Source organism: Monodelphis domestica, chromosome 1 (genome assembly GCF_027887165.1).
Source record: "Monodelphis domestica isolate mMonDom1 chromosome 1, mMonDom1.pri, whole genome shotgun sequence".
NCBI classification, from domain to species: domain Eukaryota; kingdom Metazoa; phylum Chordata; class Mammalia; order Didelphimorphia; family Didelphidae; genus Monodelphis; species Monodelphis domestica.
In genome coordinates, this window is record NC_077227.1 from 375,384,042 (window position 1) to 375,402,625 (window position 18,584).

General features: G+C 37.9%; 1 protein-coding gene across 1 annotated transcript in view; it reads left to right on the forward strand.

Moving 5' to 3' along the window:
* The window catches only part of DOCK2 (dedicator of cytokinesis 2), a 559,513-nt gene that overhangs the window by 92,006 nt on the left and 448,923 nt on the right, over window positions 1-18,584 (forward strand). The window contains exons 15-21 of the mRNA XM_056811565.1: window positions 6,665-6,763; window positions 9,253-9,325; window positions 9,432-9,535; window positions 11,926-12,109; window positions 12,293-12,390; window positions 16,048-16,137; window positions 16,907-17,007. Coding sequence (XP_056667543.1) covers window positions 6,665-6,763; window positions 9,253-9,325; window positions 9,432-9,535; window positions 11,926-12,109; window positions 12,293-12,390; window positions 16,048-16,137; window positions 16,907-17,007 — 749 coding nt within the window. The remainder of the gene's footprint in view (window positions 1-6,664; window positions 6,764-9,252; window positions 9,326-9,431; window positions 9,536-11,925; window positions 12,110-12,292; window positions 12,391-16,047; window positions 16,138-16,906; window positions 17,008-18,584) is intronic.

Genomic DNA, 18,584 nt, shown 5'->3' on the forward strand with positions numbered 1-18,584 from the left:
AATCCCTAATATATTCCAGATGCTAAAGATACCAAAATAAAATAATTCCTTTCCTAAAGGAGACTTTCTCACATCTATCTCTCATCTATCTATCTATCTATCTATCTATCTATCTATCTATCTATCTATCTATCTATCTATTATCTATCTATCCATCCATCATCCATTTATTATCTATCTATCCATTCATTTATCTATTATCTATCTCCTCATCCATCATCCATCTATTATCTATTTATTCATTTATCTATTATCTATCAATCTATCTCTATCAATCAATCTATCTTTCTGTCTGTCTATCAATCCATCTATCTGTTATCTATCTATCTATCTATCTATCTATCTATCTATCTATCTATCTATCTATCTATCTATCTATCTACCCATCCCTCATCCATCTATTATTTAACTATCTATCCATTCATCTATTTATTATCTATCCATCCATCTATCTATTATCTCTCTCTCTATCCATCCATCCATCCATCTATCTATATAATCTATCTGTCTAGTTGTTGTTCAGGTATTTCAGTCATGTCTAACTCTTTATGACCCCATTTGGGGTTTTCTTGTTAAATATACTGAAGTGGTTTGTCATTTCCTTTTCTAATTCATTTTCTAGGTGAGGAAACAAAGATCTAAAGAGTTAAGTGACTTGCCTAGGATCATATAGCTAGTAAGCATCTAAGATAGTATTTGAACTCAGGTCTTCCTAACTCCTGGTCTGGAACTCTATTCACTGGGCCCACTTACATATATATACATATATATGTATGCTCACATATATGCACACACACATATTTATATATACACATATACATGCACACATGCACACACACATATGTGCACACACATTTATATATAAACATGTGTAAAAATCATTCATGCATAAATACATCTACTCCCCTATTTTTTATATGGAAAGTTCACACTGGTGTTTGTAAAGATCAGAATAATTAGGTTTTTAAAAAAGATATTAGAATACATGTTAGAACATTGTTTCAGTCTCTGACCTCCTTGGAGTATATTGGTAGAGTAAGATCACTTGGTCAAAAAAAATTAACATTTACGTAATTCCAAATCATTATCCAGAATATCTGGTCCAATTACAACTCCATGAATAAACCTTTGCTGACACAAAAATGTAATGTATGATTATAAGTAATGACAATGACTTTAACAATTTATTCAACAAATATTTTAAAGCATTTATTATGCACAGCACACTGCAATAACATTGAGGGAGATTAAGCTAAATGCAATTTGTCCCTTGTCCTTGAGTAGCTTCCAATCTTTTATTTCATGCTGGGAGTTCTGGATAAGAAGCTCCCTCTGCCAATGCAGATCAGCAATTGGCCCTGAATTTATAGTCTTAGAGACTTGCCTGGGAGCACTGAGAGTTTAACTGGCTCTCCTAGAATCAAGGAAGCACCTTGAGGGAAGAGACCATTTTTGTGTATCCACAGTGCCTGACCCTTTGTGAATGCTTAATAAATGCTCACTGATTGATTGATAGAAAAAGCAATAAAAAGAATACACAGATATGAAATATAACTCTTGTAGCAGGATGTTCCCTCTTAACAAGGAAGGCCCAGGTCCACTTGGCCAATGTCTCTGACTTATTTTTTCTTCTTATTTAGATAATTGGAAAACTTTGATATCTGATATTCTTCCAAAGGAAATCACTAGCTTCCCTTCAAGAGCACAGGGTTCCATGATTAAAAACATGAAACTCTTGTCATATGGTGTATTAGAAATAGAACTTGCATCTGAACCCATAAAATGCCATTATATACTCTTTCCACCATCAATGAATAACCTCCAAGGAAACTTTAATCTCTGTGACTTACGGAGTTCCAGTGGAAGGCAGTTCCACTGAATTGTCCATCATCAAGAAACAAATATTCTAGCAGGGGAAGTAATGTGTATACCTATATGCAAGAGACATATGAGAAAAATACAAGGTAACTTTAAAAGTTAGGCATTAGTAGCTGAGAGCACTCCATATAGAAGGGAGACTTGATATTGCCAATACAAAAATGTGGGCTACAGAATGATGTATGTTAGGAATAGCACAAGGGTCCATATAGATGGCGCAGTGGTTAGAGTAGCCCTCCTAGAGTCAGGAAGGCTCATGTTCCTGAGATCATATTTGATCTTGGACACTTATTAGCTGTTGCAATTCAGGCTCAGTAGTTAAACGTAACCTAGTCATTCAGGGTCAATAACTAAATGACCCTGGGCAAGTCACTTAACCTTGTTTGTTTTGTTTCCTTTTCTATAAAATGAGCTGGAGAAGGAAATGGTAAATGGCTCCAGTATTTTTGCCAAGAAAATTCCAAATGGAATCATGAATAATAGGACTTGACTAAATGACTGAACAATGATATAGCATTTGTAGAAGGCATATATATATATATATATATATATATATATATACACACACACACATATATATATGTATATAAAAATCAAGTCTGGAAAGGTAGATTGGGTCAGGTTGTGATTATTGCTTAATGCCAGATAGGCATTTATGTTTGTTCTTAGAGATGATAGGGAGCCATTGGAGTAGGAGGTGCTGCTTCTGCCTTTTAAAAAATATTCCCAGGATCTCTTCTCTTATCTCTTCTTTTAAGCCCTCCTTATTCTTTGAATTGTGTAATATTAATTTTTTATTGTTTTGTGGTTTTTCTTTCTTACTTGGAATTTTTTTCTGATCAATCATACTCGAGGGGTGGGGCGGAATCTGCTTTTTTAATTTTATATTTTTAGTCATGTACCTAGTTTGTCAGTCTGGTGAAAACTATAGATCCCTTCTCAGAATAATGTTTTAAATTCATGAAAAAATAATCAATATTAAAGTTATATTTGATGTAGTTATCTTTTGAAGTTCATGAACCCTAATGAAGAACTTCAATTATTATTTGGTGTAATTCTTAGTACATAGTAGTTAATAAATGCTTATTTTTTTTCTTCTTAAAAAAAATAAAAATATTCCCAGGGTTCACCACCTATTGTGACACAGCTGTCCTTTAGAGCAATTTAGTCTGCATACCACTCTGCTTTTCCTTATCCCCTTTGGCATTGGAAGATAAGGAAAATGCAGGGGTGAGAGGAACAAACACACACCTAGTCCCACTGTGCAGCAGGAGACTGCTTTAAGTGTTTTATACTATTTATGGGGAATTTGGAAGATATTCTGTCAACCTAACTAGTTTCAGATTGATTTGTGCAGCCCTCAGTCTCTCCATAAAGCCAGGCTGGTGCTCAGTTTTATAATAAGACTTCAAAGTTTTCAGTTTTATCTTCAAAGCTCTGAGAAAAAGTGGAACCATCTCAGGCTTGGGTTTAGGGGTGGAAGTGGGGTTAGGGAATAATGATCTTTTAAAATTAGGAAACTGAAAATTCTTACTAAGGAATGAGAGGTAGTTGGGTTTTTTTTTGGGGGGGGGGGCTCCCACTACTCATTTGTAAGGATATTAATTTGTTGACCAGTCTTTGTTACATACCTGTAAGCTATGCAGAATTCACTGACTACTAAAATGTGATCCCATAAATGTCACTCAATGTTTGGTTAAAGGCATAGTTCAGGTTATTCTAGAAATTCCTCCAGTGCCTTACACATAAGACTCCCTTAAGGACTTAAGGAATCTGAGTGGTAGCATGGTATAAAACTTGTAGTATGATGCTCAAACTTTTGGGTCTAGGGACCCTTTTATTCAAATAATCAATTTCAAGACAGAAGGGTGGTAAGGACAAGGCAACTGGGATTAAGTGACTTGATCATATAGGAAGTGTCTGAGACCAGATTTGAACCCAGGCACCCCTGAATCCAGGCTTAATGCTCTATCCACTGAGAAACCTTAGCTGCCCCGTTTTACACTCTTAAAAATGATTGAGAACTCCCCTCCCACAAGAGCTTTTGTTTATATGTCTTATATTTATACATTTTTACTGTTAGAAATTAAAATATTTTAGGATTATTATGAAAATAATATTACCTCTAGGACCTCCTTGAACTGGACTCAGGGATCTCCACAGGTCCCTGAATTACACTTTGAGAACCACTGGTGTAATGGATAGAGTCTTGACCTTGGAGTCAGAAGGATTTCAATTTAATTCCTGCCTCTCACCCATATTAGTTGTGTCACTATGGACAAATGACTGTAATTTCTAAACCTTAGATATCTCATCTGCAGAATGAGGGAATGGAACTAGGTGATTTACTCAAGTTTCTTCCACTTTTACATCTATGCTCCTATGATTTGCCTGTATAGGCACTTCCTCCACAAGCATGAATCATAACTTCTCTGCTACATGAGAACTGGTATTCAAGAGCTTCTGTGGCCAATCTGGTGATGGTCCTCTAAGAAGTTAGCAATGGAAGCTCCCCTGGGCCCACACTTAAATGTTGTACTTTGGGTTATTTCTCTGACATGAAAGATGAAGACTTGAATGAACATTGTAAGATCTGACAATCTTGTCATTAATTTAATTGTATTTGAAGTATCTTGGAATTACCTATGTATACTTCAATATCTTAATAGGAATTTAAAAGCCCAGGATCTTTTCCTAATATCACACATCATGAACCTCTTCCTCTAGCCTCCTTTGAAAGTCAATCTCATGGGGCAGCTAGGTGGCTCAGTGAGTAGAGATCCAGGTCTAGAGAGGAGAGGTCCTGGGTTCAAATGTGCCTTCAAATTCTTCCTAGTTGTGAGACCCTGGGCAAGTCACTTAACTCTCATTGCCTAGTCTTTACCACTCTTTTGCCTGAGAATGAATACTTAGTATTGATTCTAAGACAATGTAAGGGTTTAAAAAAAAACAAACAACTCTCCTCTGGAATAGGTAATCTGGGTTTTGTTTTTCTTTTTCAAGAAGATTCTGGGTCCTGGATGTCAACCAAGTCAGATTTGATTAGAGGCAGTATCAATTAGTGGAGAGATTTAAGCTTAGGGTCAGAAAGATTTGAATTTGAATCCTGCAGTGTCTGCACTGACTAACTGCATGACCCTTGGCAAGTTTACTAGACCTATCGCAACCTCAACTTATCATCTTTAAGATGCAGTTAACAATAAAACCTGATGTCACTATAGAAATATGGACTATTAATATTTTAATTGAATTTTTTCTTCTTTGGAAAGCCCAGAATGCAAAGATTTCTCTTGAGATAATCGGGCTTTTATTTCTCATAATTCAGTTGTATTATGCAGGTATTTAGCATATGTATGTATATATATATGTATATATATATTTGGTTCTCTGCCTTGATGGTCATACCAGACTATTCCTCAGAGTAATTCAGTACTGGGACAGTCGTTTAATCCTTCCCTTTCCTAGGTAATTCTATACAACTCTTAAGTGGCAAAGCAAGTTCTCATCTGCATTAGTAGAGATTCTATGGCAGTGAAATCAAAGTTCTGATTAAAAAAATATAATTTAAAAAACATTTTAGGAATTAAAATATCTAAGTAATAGAATTAATGAAATAGCAAAATAATATAGTAAATTAATAAAACAAAATAGAAAAACATTATTTATATATAATAAATTAGTAAAATATATTTGTATATACATAATACATATTCATACATATTTTTCTCTTCATAGCTTATATACATCTTTAGTAAGTACTGAGGTAGGTAGAATACTGGTCTTGGAGTCAGGAAGCCCTGGATTCAAATCATTGTTCTAATACTTGCTAGCATATACCTTGCCAATTATCAATTAATTGCACCTATATAATACATACAGAGCATTTTGCCACACTTAAAGGTGTCATAAAAATAAGCATTCTTCTTAATACTAACAATGATAATAATCACTTAGATGCCTTTCTTGATAGGCAGCTGCCATAGATAGAGGAAGCAGAGAGAATAAAGACAGCCCTTTCTGTCTTTTAGAAAGTACTCCATCCCTCAAACTCTCCTTTTTGCTTAAGCTGATAATCTGTCTTGTGGGACCATAGAGATACCATAGAAAGAATTTCAATCCATCAGATCATGAAATTTCAGAATTGGAAAGGTCCTCCACGTCCATCTAGACCCACCCCCTTATTTTATGAGTAAAGTGACTTGCTCCGAATCACACTGCTCGTTAGTGGCAAAGTCAGCCATCTACTGAAGGTCTCCTTATCCATGGGCTCACATCCTTTCTACTGGACTGCCTTTCCTCTCTGTACCAGCCTTGCTTTCTAACACTGATGCCCATATGCTTCCAAAGGCTGCACTTTTCCCCTTACCCAATGTGTTCACATTAGAAATCCATCAGAATGAGTTGCTGCTTGGCTGCTTTGAGCCTGTTTGTAAACTTGGTGCTCATTTAGATTTAGGAAACAAATCGGATTAATAAGACCAGTGGTGCTCAGTAACTACTGGGCCTGTTACCATTTACAATAAGGCATCATCAGCGCCAGCCTTGCTTCAGTGCGTTCCAGAATGCAAGTAATAGAATTTCTGTAGTTAAGCAGCTGTCACTTCCAGGGGCTGGAGTGCTCATGGATAAATCTGTAATGGGGAGGAGAAATGATGGATACCTAGTGGGAAGGGTTGGGAAAGTGGGAGGATTATCCTAGGTAGCTTGGCAAGCCAAGACATTGGTACCAAAGTTGTCAAAAGAGAAGGAAATGGAAATCCACAACTTTGTCTTCCTTTTGGGTCAGAATGCCATTTGTGTGGGCGCTGGGGACAAGCCTATGAGTGAATACAGATCTGTCCTCTACTATCAAGTCAAGCAGCCTCGCTGGATGGAAACGGTCAAGGTAGGGCAAAAGTTGGGGAAGGGGATGGTGGAAGATGAGTGGAGAAATTTGTGATTTGACTTCACTGTCCTGGAGGCATTCTTAATCTCAGCAACAGTCAGCATTTTTGGTGAAAATAGATACCAGCTTGGGATATATGAACATTTTTTTTCCACCTAGGGCCTATAGTTTTAGGTATGGAGAAGTCTAATTGATAGTGTTTTGTATAAAATTTGAAAAGAGAAGATGCCAGTGCAATGGAAAGAGTTTTGGATTTGGCATCAGAGAGCCTGAATTCAAATGCTGGCACTGACCCTTTCAATCTGAGTAGAATTGGCCTAGTCATCTCATCTCACTTTCTTTATCTATAAAAGGAAAGGATTGGATGGAATGCTTGTAAGGTTCCATCTGGCAGATTCTTAGATTAATTTTTATTATTATTCTCTCTCTCTCTCTCTCTCTCTCTCTCTCTCTCTCTCTCTCTCTATATATATATATATATATATATATATATATATATATATATATATATATATATAGTTAGCATCATGGAGAGCTTGACCTGGAGTTAGGAATCCCTGGTTTTAAAATCTTACCTTGGATGTTTACTAGCTGTGTGATCTTGCACAAGTCTCTTAAACTTGACTGGCCTCGGTTTTCTCATTTGGATAATGAGAGGGTTGGACTAGATGATATCTAAAGTCCTTTTCAAACCTAAATCTGGGATCCTAGGATACGTGTGTAATCCTAAATCCTAAATCCTAAAAATTTATCCTACATAGCATTGGAAAGGGAGAAGAAGACCAGGGAGAATGGTGACACAGGAAATAGAAGATATAGGTTCTACTTAAAAGGTGTTGATAATTTAATGGGGGAGATGGGATAGACTTGAAAAAGGCCTATAAAAACATTAAAACCTTTATAACCCATTGTGTGTCCTTGGGTCAATTGACCTCTTTAGGTTTTTTTAATTTTTAATTTAATTTAATTTAATTTAACCTCTTTAAAATGAGGACTAGATGATCTCTAAAAAAAATGGACTAGATGATCTCTAAAATTCCTTCCCACCTTAATGCTCTTTTATTCTAAGTTTGGAACTTGGTCAGAGGACCAGTTAAGAGATATCTCACCATCTCAGTCCACATTACTTTATTGTTTACAATACTCCTTCCACATCTCTCCATCCCAGCCCCACATTTGTCCCTCAGAAAACACCCAACCACAGAAACACTACAAATGTTGGCATTCAATTTCAACTTTGACTTTTAAAATTCATGGAACATCAATGCTTTTCAAGCTATTTTTTCCAAGGGAGGACCTACAGTCTCCCTCCCCCATGCCACACTTCTTTGAAATTCCTGACCTTTGATCTTCTTTGATCTGAGCAGGATGATAGGACATGATGGCAGAAGGTGACATGGAACATCTTCAAAGCCCTTACTCTTGTCTAAAAGACATGTATTAGCACACAGACTCAGTCCAGGATGATAAACTCGTTCTCTTGAAAGAAGGATCCTAAAGCATGAGTCTGGAATGAGTTTAATAGTCATTCCTAAAAGGGACCTTCACAAGATCATTGATTTAGAGCTAGGAGGGACCATAGGAATCATCAAATACAATGTTCCATTTTATAGATGAGGAAACTGAGACACAGAGTAGTTAACTGACTTGCCTTGATTCATAAAGTAATGAATACCTGAGGTGGGATCTGAACCTAGGTCTTTCTGACTCCAATTTTGGCATTCTATCTACCATTTCAAATGGCTTGCTAATGGGTGCTAGGACAATCTTTTGCTCTGTTTGCTCACAATTTTAACCTTGCAGCCTGCTCAGATTAGATTGCAGCAGGATTGGTAATTAGGAACTGGGAATGGAGAGTGGTTGGAATAGGTCTTCAAGGATCTCTCCACTGATACTGGGGTTATTTGCATAGAGGTGACCAAGGAAGTTGATGATCCTGATTTTTTAGTGTAACAGAACTTGTTGGAAAGAAATACCAAGAAGAAGCTCTCTGTATAATCACGGATAAGATTTAGCCTCAGGATTTTTTTTCTGAATCTAATATTTATTGGATTAAAGTGTGTTATTAATTTGCATAAATGAGGCTCCTCAAGCAAAGCCCCTAATGACCACACTTAATTTGCTAAGCATTGATACCATTTCCAGAACTCCTGGAGTATGAGAGAGAAAGATATGTTGTGCATTTTGCAGTGCATAAAACCCTGTACTAAAGTTATGTGACTTTTATATCAATTTGGGGAGATTCATTTTCTCCCACCATAATCTACAGGCTTATTTTTATTGGCTGGGATGCAATTTGCCAAATGGATTATATTTGGCACTTTATTTTCTCTTCATAGTTAGTCCTTGTATAATTTCTTTATGGTTCATCAGATTTGATGGATGTGTAATAAATCAGCGTGCAGAGCCCTCAGCAAAATGGAATGTTTTTTGGGGGGTGGGGGGATGTTAACCCTCTGTTTCTTGACTCCATATCTCTTTTTGCAAAGGTGGCTGTCCCAATTGAAGACATGCAGAAGATCCACTTGCGTTTCATGTTTCGGCACAGGTCCTCCCTAGAGTGTAAGTTGACAGCTCAAGTTGGTGTCAAGGGCCCTGCTGGGTGGGGCAGTGGGATGACTGGCATGTCAACATTTCTTTTCTCTGGCAATGTATTTTCCATTTCCAGCAAAAGATAAAGGGGAAAAGAATTTTGCCATGTCCTATGTGAAGCTGATGAAGGAAGATGGAACAACTCTGCAGGATGGATGCCATGATTTGTTAGTTTTGAAGGTACAATAGCATTTTTTTTAATATTTTTATTTCTTTTTTTCTTATTTTTAACTTAAGAAACAGCAAATAAAATAAGCATTTCCATATACATTGTAGAACAGAAGGATAGGATTGGGCATAAAATTGTGAATCTCTGTTATGTAGAGCTTGCTCTTCTTCTTAAGTATACAATAAATCCAACATGTAACTTTCCAAGCAGCCCTACTTGTTTGTGATACCTTCTGGTCTCCCTTCTGTTCTCTTCTCTTTTTGGTGAGGGGAAAGGGGGAAACTCTTTTTCCACCCCCACTAAACCTAACTCTCTGCTACTTGGGAAAAAAGAAAGCAAGAAAAACAAAACCATTTAACAAAATTGCAGAATTTTGCAAAAAATGTCCCAACATTGGTCACGTCCAAAATAAATGTGTCATTCTGTACCTTGAGTTTGTCTCTTTTGGAAGAAGTGGGGACCATTCTTCAACACTGGTATTCTAGAATTTTGGATAATCACTTCATCAATCAGAGATGTTGAGTCTTTTGAAACAGTTTCTATGATGTAATCCATATTTTAAAATCAGTTTGGAAGGTACACATGTATGTGCAGGTGCACATATATGTGCCTGTGTGTATGTGTGTGTTGATCATTTTCTGTACAGGCTGAGCTTTAAATATTTTCAGGAAAAGTATAAAAATTTCCTGAGGTGAATGAAATATAATAAGGAAAATTTAATTGGTAAAGATCTGGGACCCGATCCTGTTATATTGTCTGACATCATAAAAAGCTCAGCATATCTGGAGGAAGTAGCATGGACTTCAAGCAATGGATTTGGACTGATATATCAGTATCCTTTCTTCTTGCCCTGGTGACAGTGGTATATGCAAAGTACAAAAACAGTGATCTGAGAAGCAAAGTGTGTGTGTGTGTGTGTGTGTGTGTGTGTGTGTGTGTGTGTGTGTGAGAGAGAGAGAGAGAGAGAGAGAGAGAGAGATAGAGAAAGAGAGAGAGAGAGAGAAAGAGAAAGAGAGAGAGAGAGAGAAAGAGAAAGAGAGAGAGAGAGAGAGAAAGAGAAAGAGAGAGAGAGAGAGAGAGAGAGAGAGAGAAGAGAAAGACAGAGAGAGAGAGAGAGAGAGAGAGAGAGAGAGAGAGAGAGAGAGAGAGAGAGAGAGAGAGAGCATGGAAAACAGATCTAACTGATCCATACTGGGATTAAATTAATAACTTTGGCCTCATTAGCACTATGCTCTTGACATAGACTTGTAACAGAAGTGCTAAAATGCTAAGTGCTTACCTACATACAAGAATATCTTTAATTACTTACCAGAGTTTAAATATAGATATAGATCATTATTATAACTGTAAATTAAACATTTACAACAAACACCAGTCTACAATGAAACCAAGTATAGAATAGTTTCTTGCTAAAGTCCCTCCACCCCTTCCTCTTTTACATTCGAACCCTTTATGCCACATATCATTAAAAAAATAATTTCTACAATGAAAAGTTAAGTATGGGCAACAGACAATGGAAAGATGTGTTTGCCAAGTGTCCCATTATATAAGGGTAGTGCTCTGGTACAATGGGAAAAGTGCTTCATTTGGAGCTAGAGGAACTGGGTTCAAATTTTGCCTCTGCTACTTAATACCCATGTGACTTTGGCCAAGTCATTTGACCTCTTTGGACCTCAGTTTCTTTATTTGTAAAATAAGGGAGATGGACATAGATACCCTCTAATATCTCCTCTCTAAATCTATAATCCCATACATTTTAGTTTAGATTCTGATTGGGATGGGAATGAGGTGGAATTTGCTACACTTTGATTCTTCCTCTTTTATAGAACAAGACAATGTGACAAAGATTAAGGGAAGCTAGGAATAAATCCTGATGACCTAGCTTCCAGCTCATTGCCTTTGATTTTTTTTAACGTTGTCAGCACTGTATCCTGATGATAAAAAGGTGAGGAAAGAGGATATAAATTAGTGAAGGAGAATTTTGTAGATTAAAGATAACTCTCCTTTACGTAGAAAAGATTTTTTAAGTGGTCAGTAGTATGTGAGAAGGTCTCAGCAATTTCCTTCTGTATTCCATAATGTTTTCCAGAAGTGGACAGAGAGTAGGTTCTTAGTAACTATAAACTGAATTGAAACAACAGTCTGGGTGCCTCCATCTGTTGGATTACCCTCTTTTCCCGCTCAACAGACTTTCAGTGTCTCATGTTACAGCACAAATAGACCCAAATTCCTAGTTCAGAAATTCTCTGCTCAGTTAGTCCTTCCTTATCTGACCTTATTCCTCCACCTCTCTGTGACCCCTGCTTTCCCTGGCTCTCTAAGAACTTGACCTCTGCCATTTCTGACTTGTATTAGACACTTGGCTCTTGTCTTGGAGGAGTAACCTGGGTAATGTTTTTAGGGGGACAGCAAGAAGATGGAGGATGCCAGTGCTTACCTGACTCTTCCTTCCTATCGGCACCATGTTGAAAGCAAGGGCTCCACCCTGAGCCGGAGTTCCAGCAGTGTGGGAGGACTTTCTATCAGTTCCAGAGATGTGTTCTCTATTTCCACCCTCGTATGCTCTACTAAACTTACTCAGAATGGTAATGGGACTGCTTAGGAGGTTGGGGTGAGAATTAAGAAGGTTTAAAGGGATGAGGTTGGGGTGAAAGGGAAATAGTGCTTTTTCTATCTGTGTGTGTGTATTAGGGAAGAAGAGGAGATAGAATCAGAAGATGGGATAAATGAAGGATCTAATCTGATAGTATGTGTGCTTTATGTTCTAGTGGGTCTACTAGGTCTGCTAAAGTGGCGTATGAAACCTGAACTACTACAAGAGAATTTAGAAAAACTGAAAATTGTGGATGGAGAAGAAGTCGTGAAGGTTGTTATTTTATTATTTTATTCTTTATTAATTTTAAAAATTAATTAATTTTTATAATTATGTGTTATAAAATAAATTTATGTAATAATACTCTTTATTATTTTTAATCAAATCCCTTCATATAAATAAACATTTACATGATCCAAATTTAGACATTGAGTTAGAATTGAAATGTCTCTGAAAAATGTTAGAGCATCTCCCTCCCCAAATGAGAACTGAAAATGCCTCTTAAATAGAAAAGAAAGTTATAGGATTTAGAATTAGAAAAGAACTTAGAGATCATCTGGCCCAAACCCATCATTTTATTGATCAGGGAACTGAGGTGGTGAAGTGAGTTACCCAAGATCACACATTGACCAAGTAGCCTATCTGGACTTTGAACCCAAGTTTCTAAATTGAGTGCTCTATTATTCCCATTCACCTCAGAGAATTGCTGGTTGCTTTGATGAGTCAATGCAGTGACTACCTTCTCCAGTAAATAAAATCTTTCCTGAGCCTCCTGCTACTAGGGCTTCTCCCTCCTCAGCCCCATAGCATTATCTATTTTGTGTCTGTCTCTGTACATGTTAGTCTCCCTGACAGAGCTGTCGATGTAGGAATGAGTTTGGCACAGAGAGGGACCATTTGGAAGGTTGGCTTCTGTGGTTTTTCTTCCTTCTCCCCAAACTATCCACAAGACTACACTAAAGCAGGCCACTAGTGCCCTTCTTGGGAAGGGGCAGGGATCGGGACAGGTCTTCAGGGTTGAATACCCCTCAGCAGCTGATGATGGTATCTCTGCTCCTTCAGGTAGATGCTCCAGTGATTTCAGGAATCTTTCTGCTCTTTCAGTGCAAGGGGAAATTGAGGCAAAGCTCAGAAATCTCAGTTTTTGGTCCTGAGCTCAGAGCTTCTACTTCCGTCTCCCTCAGAGTCCCAAGAGCAAAAGACCCCCTCCTTTGGTCTATTTCCCACAAGCCTCTTTGCTCTTTCCAACTGTCACTCCTGTGCTTGCTTCCTACATTTCAAATGGTCCTTCTCTGTGCCAAGCACATTCCTACATTGAAGACAGAGAGCCCTTTTCACTTTAGCTTTTGTATTTCCAATGCCTGGCTTGCTGATTGGAGGATTAGTAACTAAGTACACAACAAAAGAGTCCCCCAAAATGTCTTGGGAAATTATCCTTTTTTATCATGACATTTAAAAAATTACCTTTAGAAACAATTTTTGACAATTGTTTTCTGACTCTTTAGGATTCAGGTCCTCTTTTTTCCTCCATCCCCTTCCCTGCTATTCCCCCAAACAGTAAATAGTTGGATGTAGGTTATGCCAGTGCTTCAATGCAATACGTCTTTCCATATTCTTGGGAAGCTTTGGTTGGTGAATTGCTATATCTAACAGACTGTCTTGTACATAGTAGGCTCTTGTCAGCATGCTGCTAAGGTTCCCAACTCTGTGACTGCAACTAGCGACTTTTTATTGAAACTCCTGGTTGTTAGGAAAGTTGGGAAAAAAGAGTTGGTTTGACCCGCTTACCCAACTTGATGAAGCAAAGATGAGGCATGGGCAATACAATCTCAAAGGATGGAGCCCTGACTCTAAGCTGAGATTTCTGCCAGGACAAGCAGAACGCTGGAGGTATTTTGGTTATGTCCATTTGGTGACAGAGAGAGGATATAACGTGTTTCAGGTGTTGGTCTGATTAAAGAAGTTCTTTTCTCCCCACAGCGAGGATTAAGGAAAGTACCTCAGCAGGCACTGTGACCTCCTTTGCATCAAGAGTTTTGTGTAGGCAGAAAATCAGAAAATCAACACTTGGTGCAGGGGGCCCCATTCTGGAGGTTCTCCAGAATATTTCTCCATCCTACCAGAGGGAGGCAGGCTTGGGGGGAATGGAAAGAGTGCCTGCCAAACCTGGAGTGAAGAGCTAGGTTTGAGTCCTGCCTCTAACACTTATTAGCTGTGTAAACGCCAACCTTGCTGATCCTTGGTTTTTTCTTCTACAACCTGGAGATCCAGGGACATGGTGGTTTAGTGGGGAGATAGCTGGCCTCTGAGTCAGGGATATGGAAGGTCAGCTTCTGTCTCTGACATAGACTCAGTCACTTGCCTGACCACTCAGTACCTTAGTTAGCTCTTTAAGGTGATAGGTTTCAGGCAGGGACTGATATGTATTGGTAAAGAGACTGTCCTCACCTGGAAGTTTTCTACACTGAAAAAATTACAGATCTAGTCCAAAACCAAGGCAAAATAGAGCTACACTATGGAGATGCTACTAATCATAATTGTTTATGATGCAGCTAGATTGCCCATGGGATAGAGTGCCCGACCAGGAATTAGGAGGATGTGGGTTCAAATCTGACCTCTGACACTTCCTGGCTTTTTGATTCTGGGCAAGCCAGTTTGCCTGGCCTTTGCTCTTCTGCCTTAGAGCTATTATTAAGACAGAAAGTAAGGGTTTCTAAAACAAACAAAAAATAGTAAGCATTTATATAGTGTCTACTATGAGTCAGGCATGAGGCTAAGCACTTTAAAAATACTTATTTGTTACTCCCAACAATCCTGGGAAGTTGGTGCTATATTAACTTCATTTTATAGTTGAGGATACTGAGGCAAACTGAATTTAGTGACTTGCTCACTAAATAGCTAGTAAGTATCAGAGGCAGAAGTCTCCATAACTCCAGGCACAGAAATCTATCCCAGCTGCTATACCTGTGGTACCCATCTCATGGGGTTGTTGGGAATATCAGATAGAAAATGTTTACATGCTTTCAAGACTCTCAAACTCTTTTAGAAATGTTTCCTGCTATTATTTTATTTGCTAGTATGGAAACTATGAACAAGAAGCAGGCTGTTTAGTGAAGAGAGAGCCAGTCTCTGAAACTAGAAGACCTGGATTAAAATCCTACATTTCATATAAATGTCTCTGCGCCCTTGGGCAAATGATGTAACCTATCTATGCTCCCAGGCAGCTTTCTAAGATTATAACCTGGAGAGTTTCTGATTTATATTAGTTATAGGGAGCTTCTCCCCTGGGAATTTTCTCTACCTTGAAATCACAGGTCTAGAACTCAAACCAAACAACAACAACAACAAAAAAACTGACCCCATGAAACAGATTATTACTCCAAACTGATTTCCCAAGTGCCTATACCTAACTACCTGTGACAGTCAGTGCCAGTTACTTTCCAAGAACCTGTTTATCTTAGAAGGTAGTTTACTGGGGCAGTTACATAGTTCAGGGAACGGAGAACCAGACCTGCAGATGGAGAGATCCTGGGTTCCAATTTGGCCTCAGATTCTTCCTAGCTGTGTGACCCTGAATAAGTTACTTAACCCCAGTGCTGCCTTGGAACCATTACTTCATATTGATTCTAAGACCGAGAGATTTTTTTAAAAAAAGCAGTTTACTAGCTGTATGAAGGCAATGTGGTATACTAGAAAGAACACTGTCTCTGGAGTCAGATGATGTACATTTAAATCCCTCAGGGTCTCACTTCTTCTGTGTTCATTTCACCCACTTTGGTTTCAGTTTCCTTAACTGAAAAATCAGGGGGTTACATACAGTAGGTCTCTGAGGTCCCTTCTAGCTCTACTTTTAGAAACTTCTAAATTGTCATGTCCCATGTTCCCTGCCCATGTTGTTGACTTATGCAAGTTTTCTTTTTTTCTTTCCAGTTTCTTCAAGATACCTTGGATGCCCTTTTTAATATCATGATGGAACATTCCCAGAGTAATGAATATGACATCCTGGTCTTTGATGCCTTGGTGAGAGAGTCCTGGAAAACCACTAGGGTGCTCTGAGCTCAGATTATACTGATAAGAATACTGTACTTTTAGATCCCACAGAGTTGAGTTTTGAAGAGACGAAAAGGAATTATGTTTCCTTCAATTTTAAGGTCATAGTTTCATTTGTAACTTTGGTAGAATGGGAGGAAAGGAGATTTTAAGTCCTGATGACAAAATGATGTTGACCATCGGATATACAAGGAGTAGGATAGGAAGTGTCTAGATTGCTTTTGCTGAATCCTGAAGGTTAGCTCATACCTGGCTGAGGAATAAGAAATAGATTCCTTGGCCATCCTCTCATTTGACTTTCTGAGGCTTTTTTGCATCTGCTGGTCAGCCTAGTCCTGTCCCAGTGCCATCCCATTACTACTATAAGTTACCTAGAGCCTTCCATTAGGCTTTCTTCTAGTTTCCTAGCATTATTTTTCTCCAAACAAAAATTGTGACTTTCTTGGAGAAAGTCATGGAGAAAAGCTGGCTAAAGTATTAATGAGCAATGATGGCTTAACCATTTACCCCAACCCAAGAGTATTTACATTTTAAATGCAAATTAGAGACAACAAGACCTAAACCAAAAGAAATTAATCTCTAATATGGAGATTTCAGGCTCTTCTGTAGTGACACAAGGGGGATATGTTTGAGAAAGAGAATATCTTTCAGAACCCTTTCAGTCACATGTAAGCATTCATCCATATCACTTGCACAGAAAATCAACCTCATAAATGCTTATTCTTGACATCTTTATCAGATCTATATAATAGGACTCATCGCTGATCGGAAATTCCAACATTTCAATACTGTCCTGGAGGCTTACATACAACAACATTTTAGTGCCACACTGGCTTACAAGTAAGTGCATATGCTCACTGGGATTTCTCTGGTTGATTATCCAGTTTAAAGTCATCACCCACATATCCTGGGGGGAAATTTTGGCCCTTGAGTATTCCCTGGAGATTGAATCTACAGCTGTTCTTTCTAGAAAAATAAAGAAATTCCATATTAACTTTCCCAAGAAAGGACCAGAGACATTTTACAAGCTGTGACCTTACAAGTCATTCAATATTAGAGCTAAATGAGACCCTAAATATCATTTAGTCTAATACTTTTGTTTTATAGATGAAGAAATTGAGTCATTAAATTGGTAAGAATTTTTCTTTTTTTCAGCTTTTCTCTTCTTGCTTAGTCCTTTGAAAACAAACCAAACTAACCTCTTGAATGGAGGATCATAGGATCTGAATTGGAGAAGGCTTTCCTTCTTAACCCTAGGGACATAACAACCCCCCACATTTTACAAATGAGGACACAGAAGCTCTTAAAATTCAAGTGATTTGCCCAAGGGCATTTAGCTAGTAAGTGTCAGGGGTAGAATTTGAATCCAGAATTCATCTTGATTGCTTTTGCTGAATCTTGAGGGTTAGCTCATACCTAGTTGGGGAATAAGAAATATTTTTCTTGGCCATCCTCTCATTTGACTTTCTGGGACTTCAGTCTAGTGCTATCCTAATACTATCATGATGTTCCTGGTTGCCCTCCATCAATGCATGAATTCCTAATTCAAAGACAAGCACTCTATTTACTCTGACATTTTTCCTTTTTCATGGACATCATGAAAGCACCCAATGGCTTATACTTTAGAAAAAAAACAACTTCAAATCTTATCATCATTTGGAGCTCAGAACTTATTGAACTAGAGAAGAGACACTGTTATATGAATTAGTGTATACACACTTTGAAAACTTTAAACTAAGGTATAAATATGAATTCTTATTATCCAGCACTTAGCACAATGATGTCCATATAAGTAACTAATAAATATTTACTGAAATCAGAAAACTTGGGCTGGGTACTCTGGTTCTACTATTTGCTACCCGCATCTCATTTGGCAAGTTATTTCACCTAAAGAAGCTGGGTGACTCAGTGGATTAAGAGTCAGACCTAGAGATAGGAGGTCCTGGGTTCAAATATGACCTCAGACACTTCTTAGCTTAGTTTGCACCTTTATAAAAGAAAGGGCTGGAAGGTCACTTCTGTATTTTCATCCCATGAGCTGTGGGCTCAAAAACAAAAAAGAAATCACTTAAATGCTCCAGACCTCAATTTTCTCAGCTATAAGATGAAGGCATTGTACTAAGTGACCTCTTAAGCCTCTTTTAGTTCTCAATCATACTTACTTCCATTTCTGCTTCTTAACTCAAAAGGCCTTAGGAACATGGGGGGGTTCTTGTTTATCACTCATTCTGTGATTATTCTTATTGATGGGTCTCTTGGTGATACACAAGGAGTATAGAGATGGGGTGGCAAAACTTCCTATTAGAACCAGTTCTTAGACTCCTTAGTCCTCTGGCACATAGGATGGCTTTAATTTTCACAGTAATGGAGACTGCTAAGCCACTGGCTGAGATTAAACCCTTTTAAGATTCCAAATA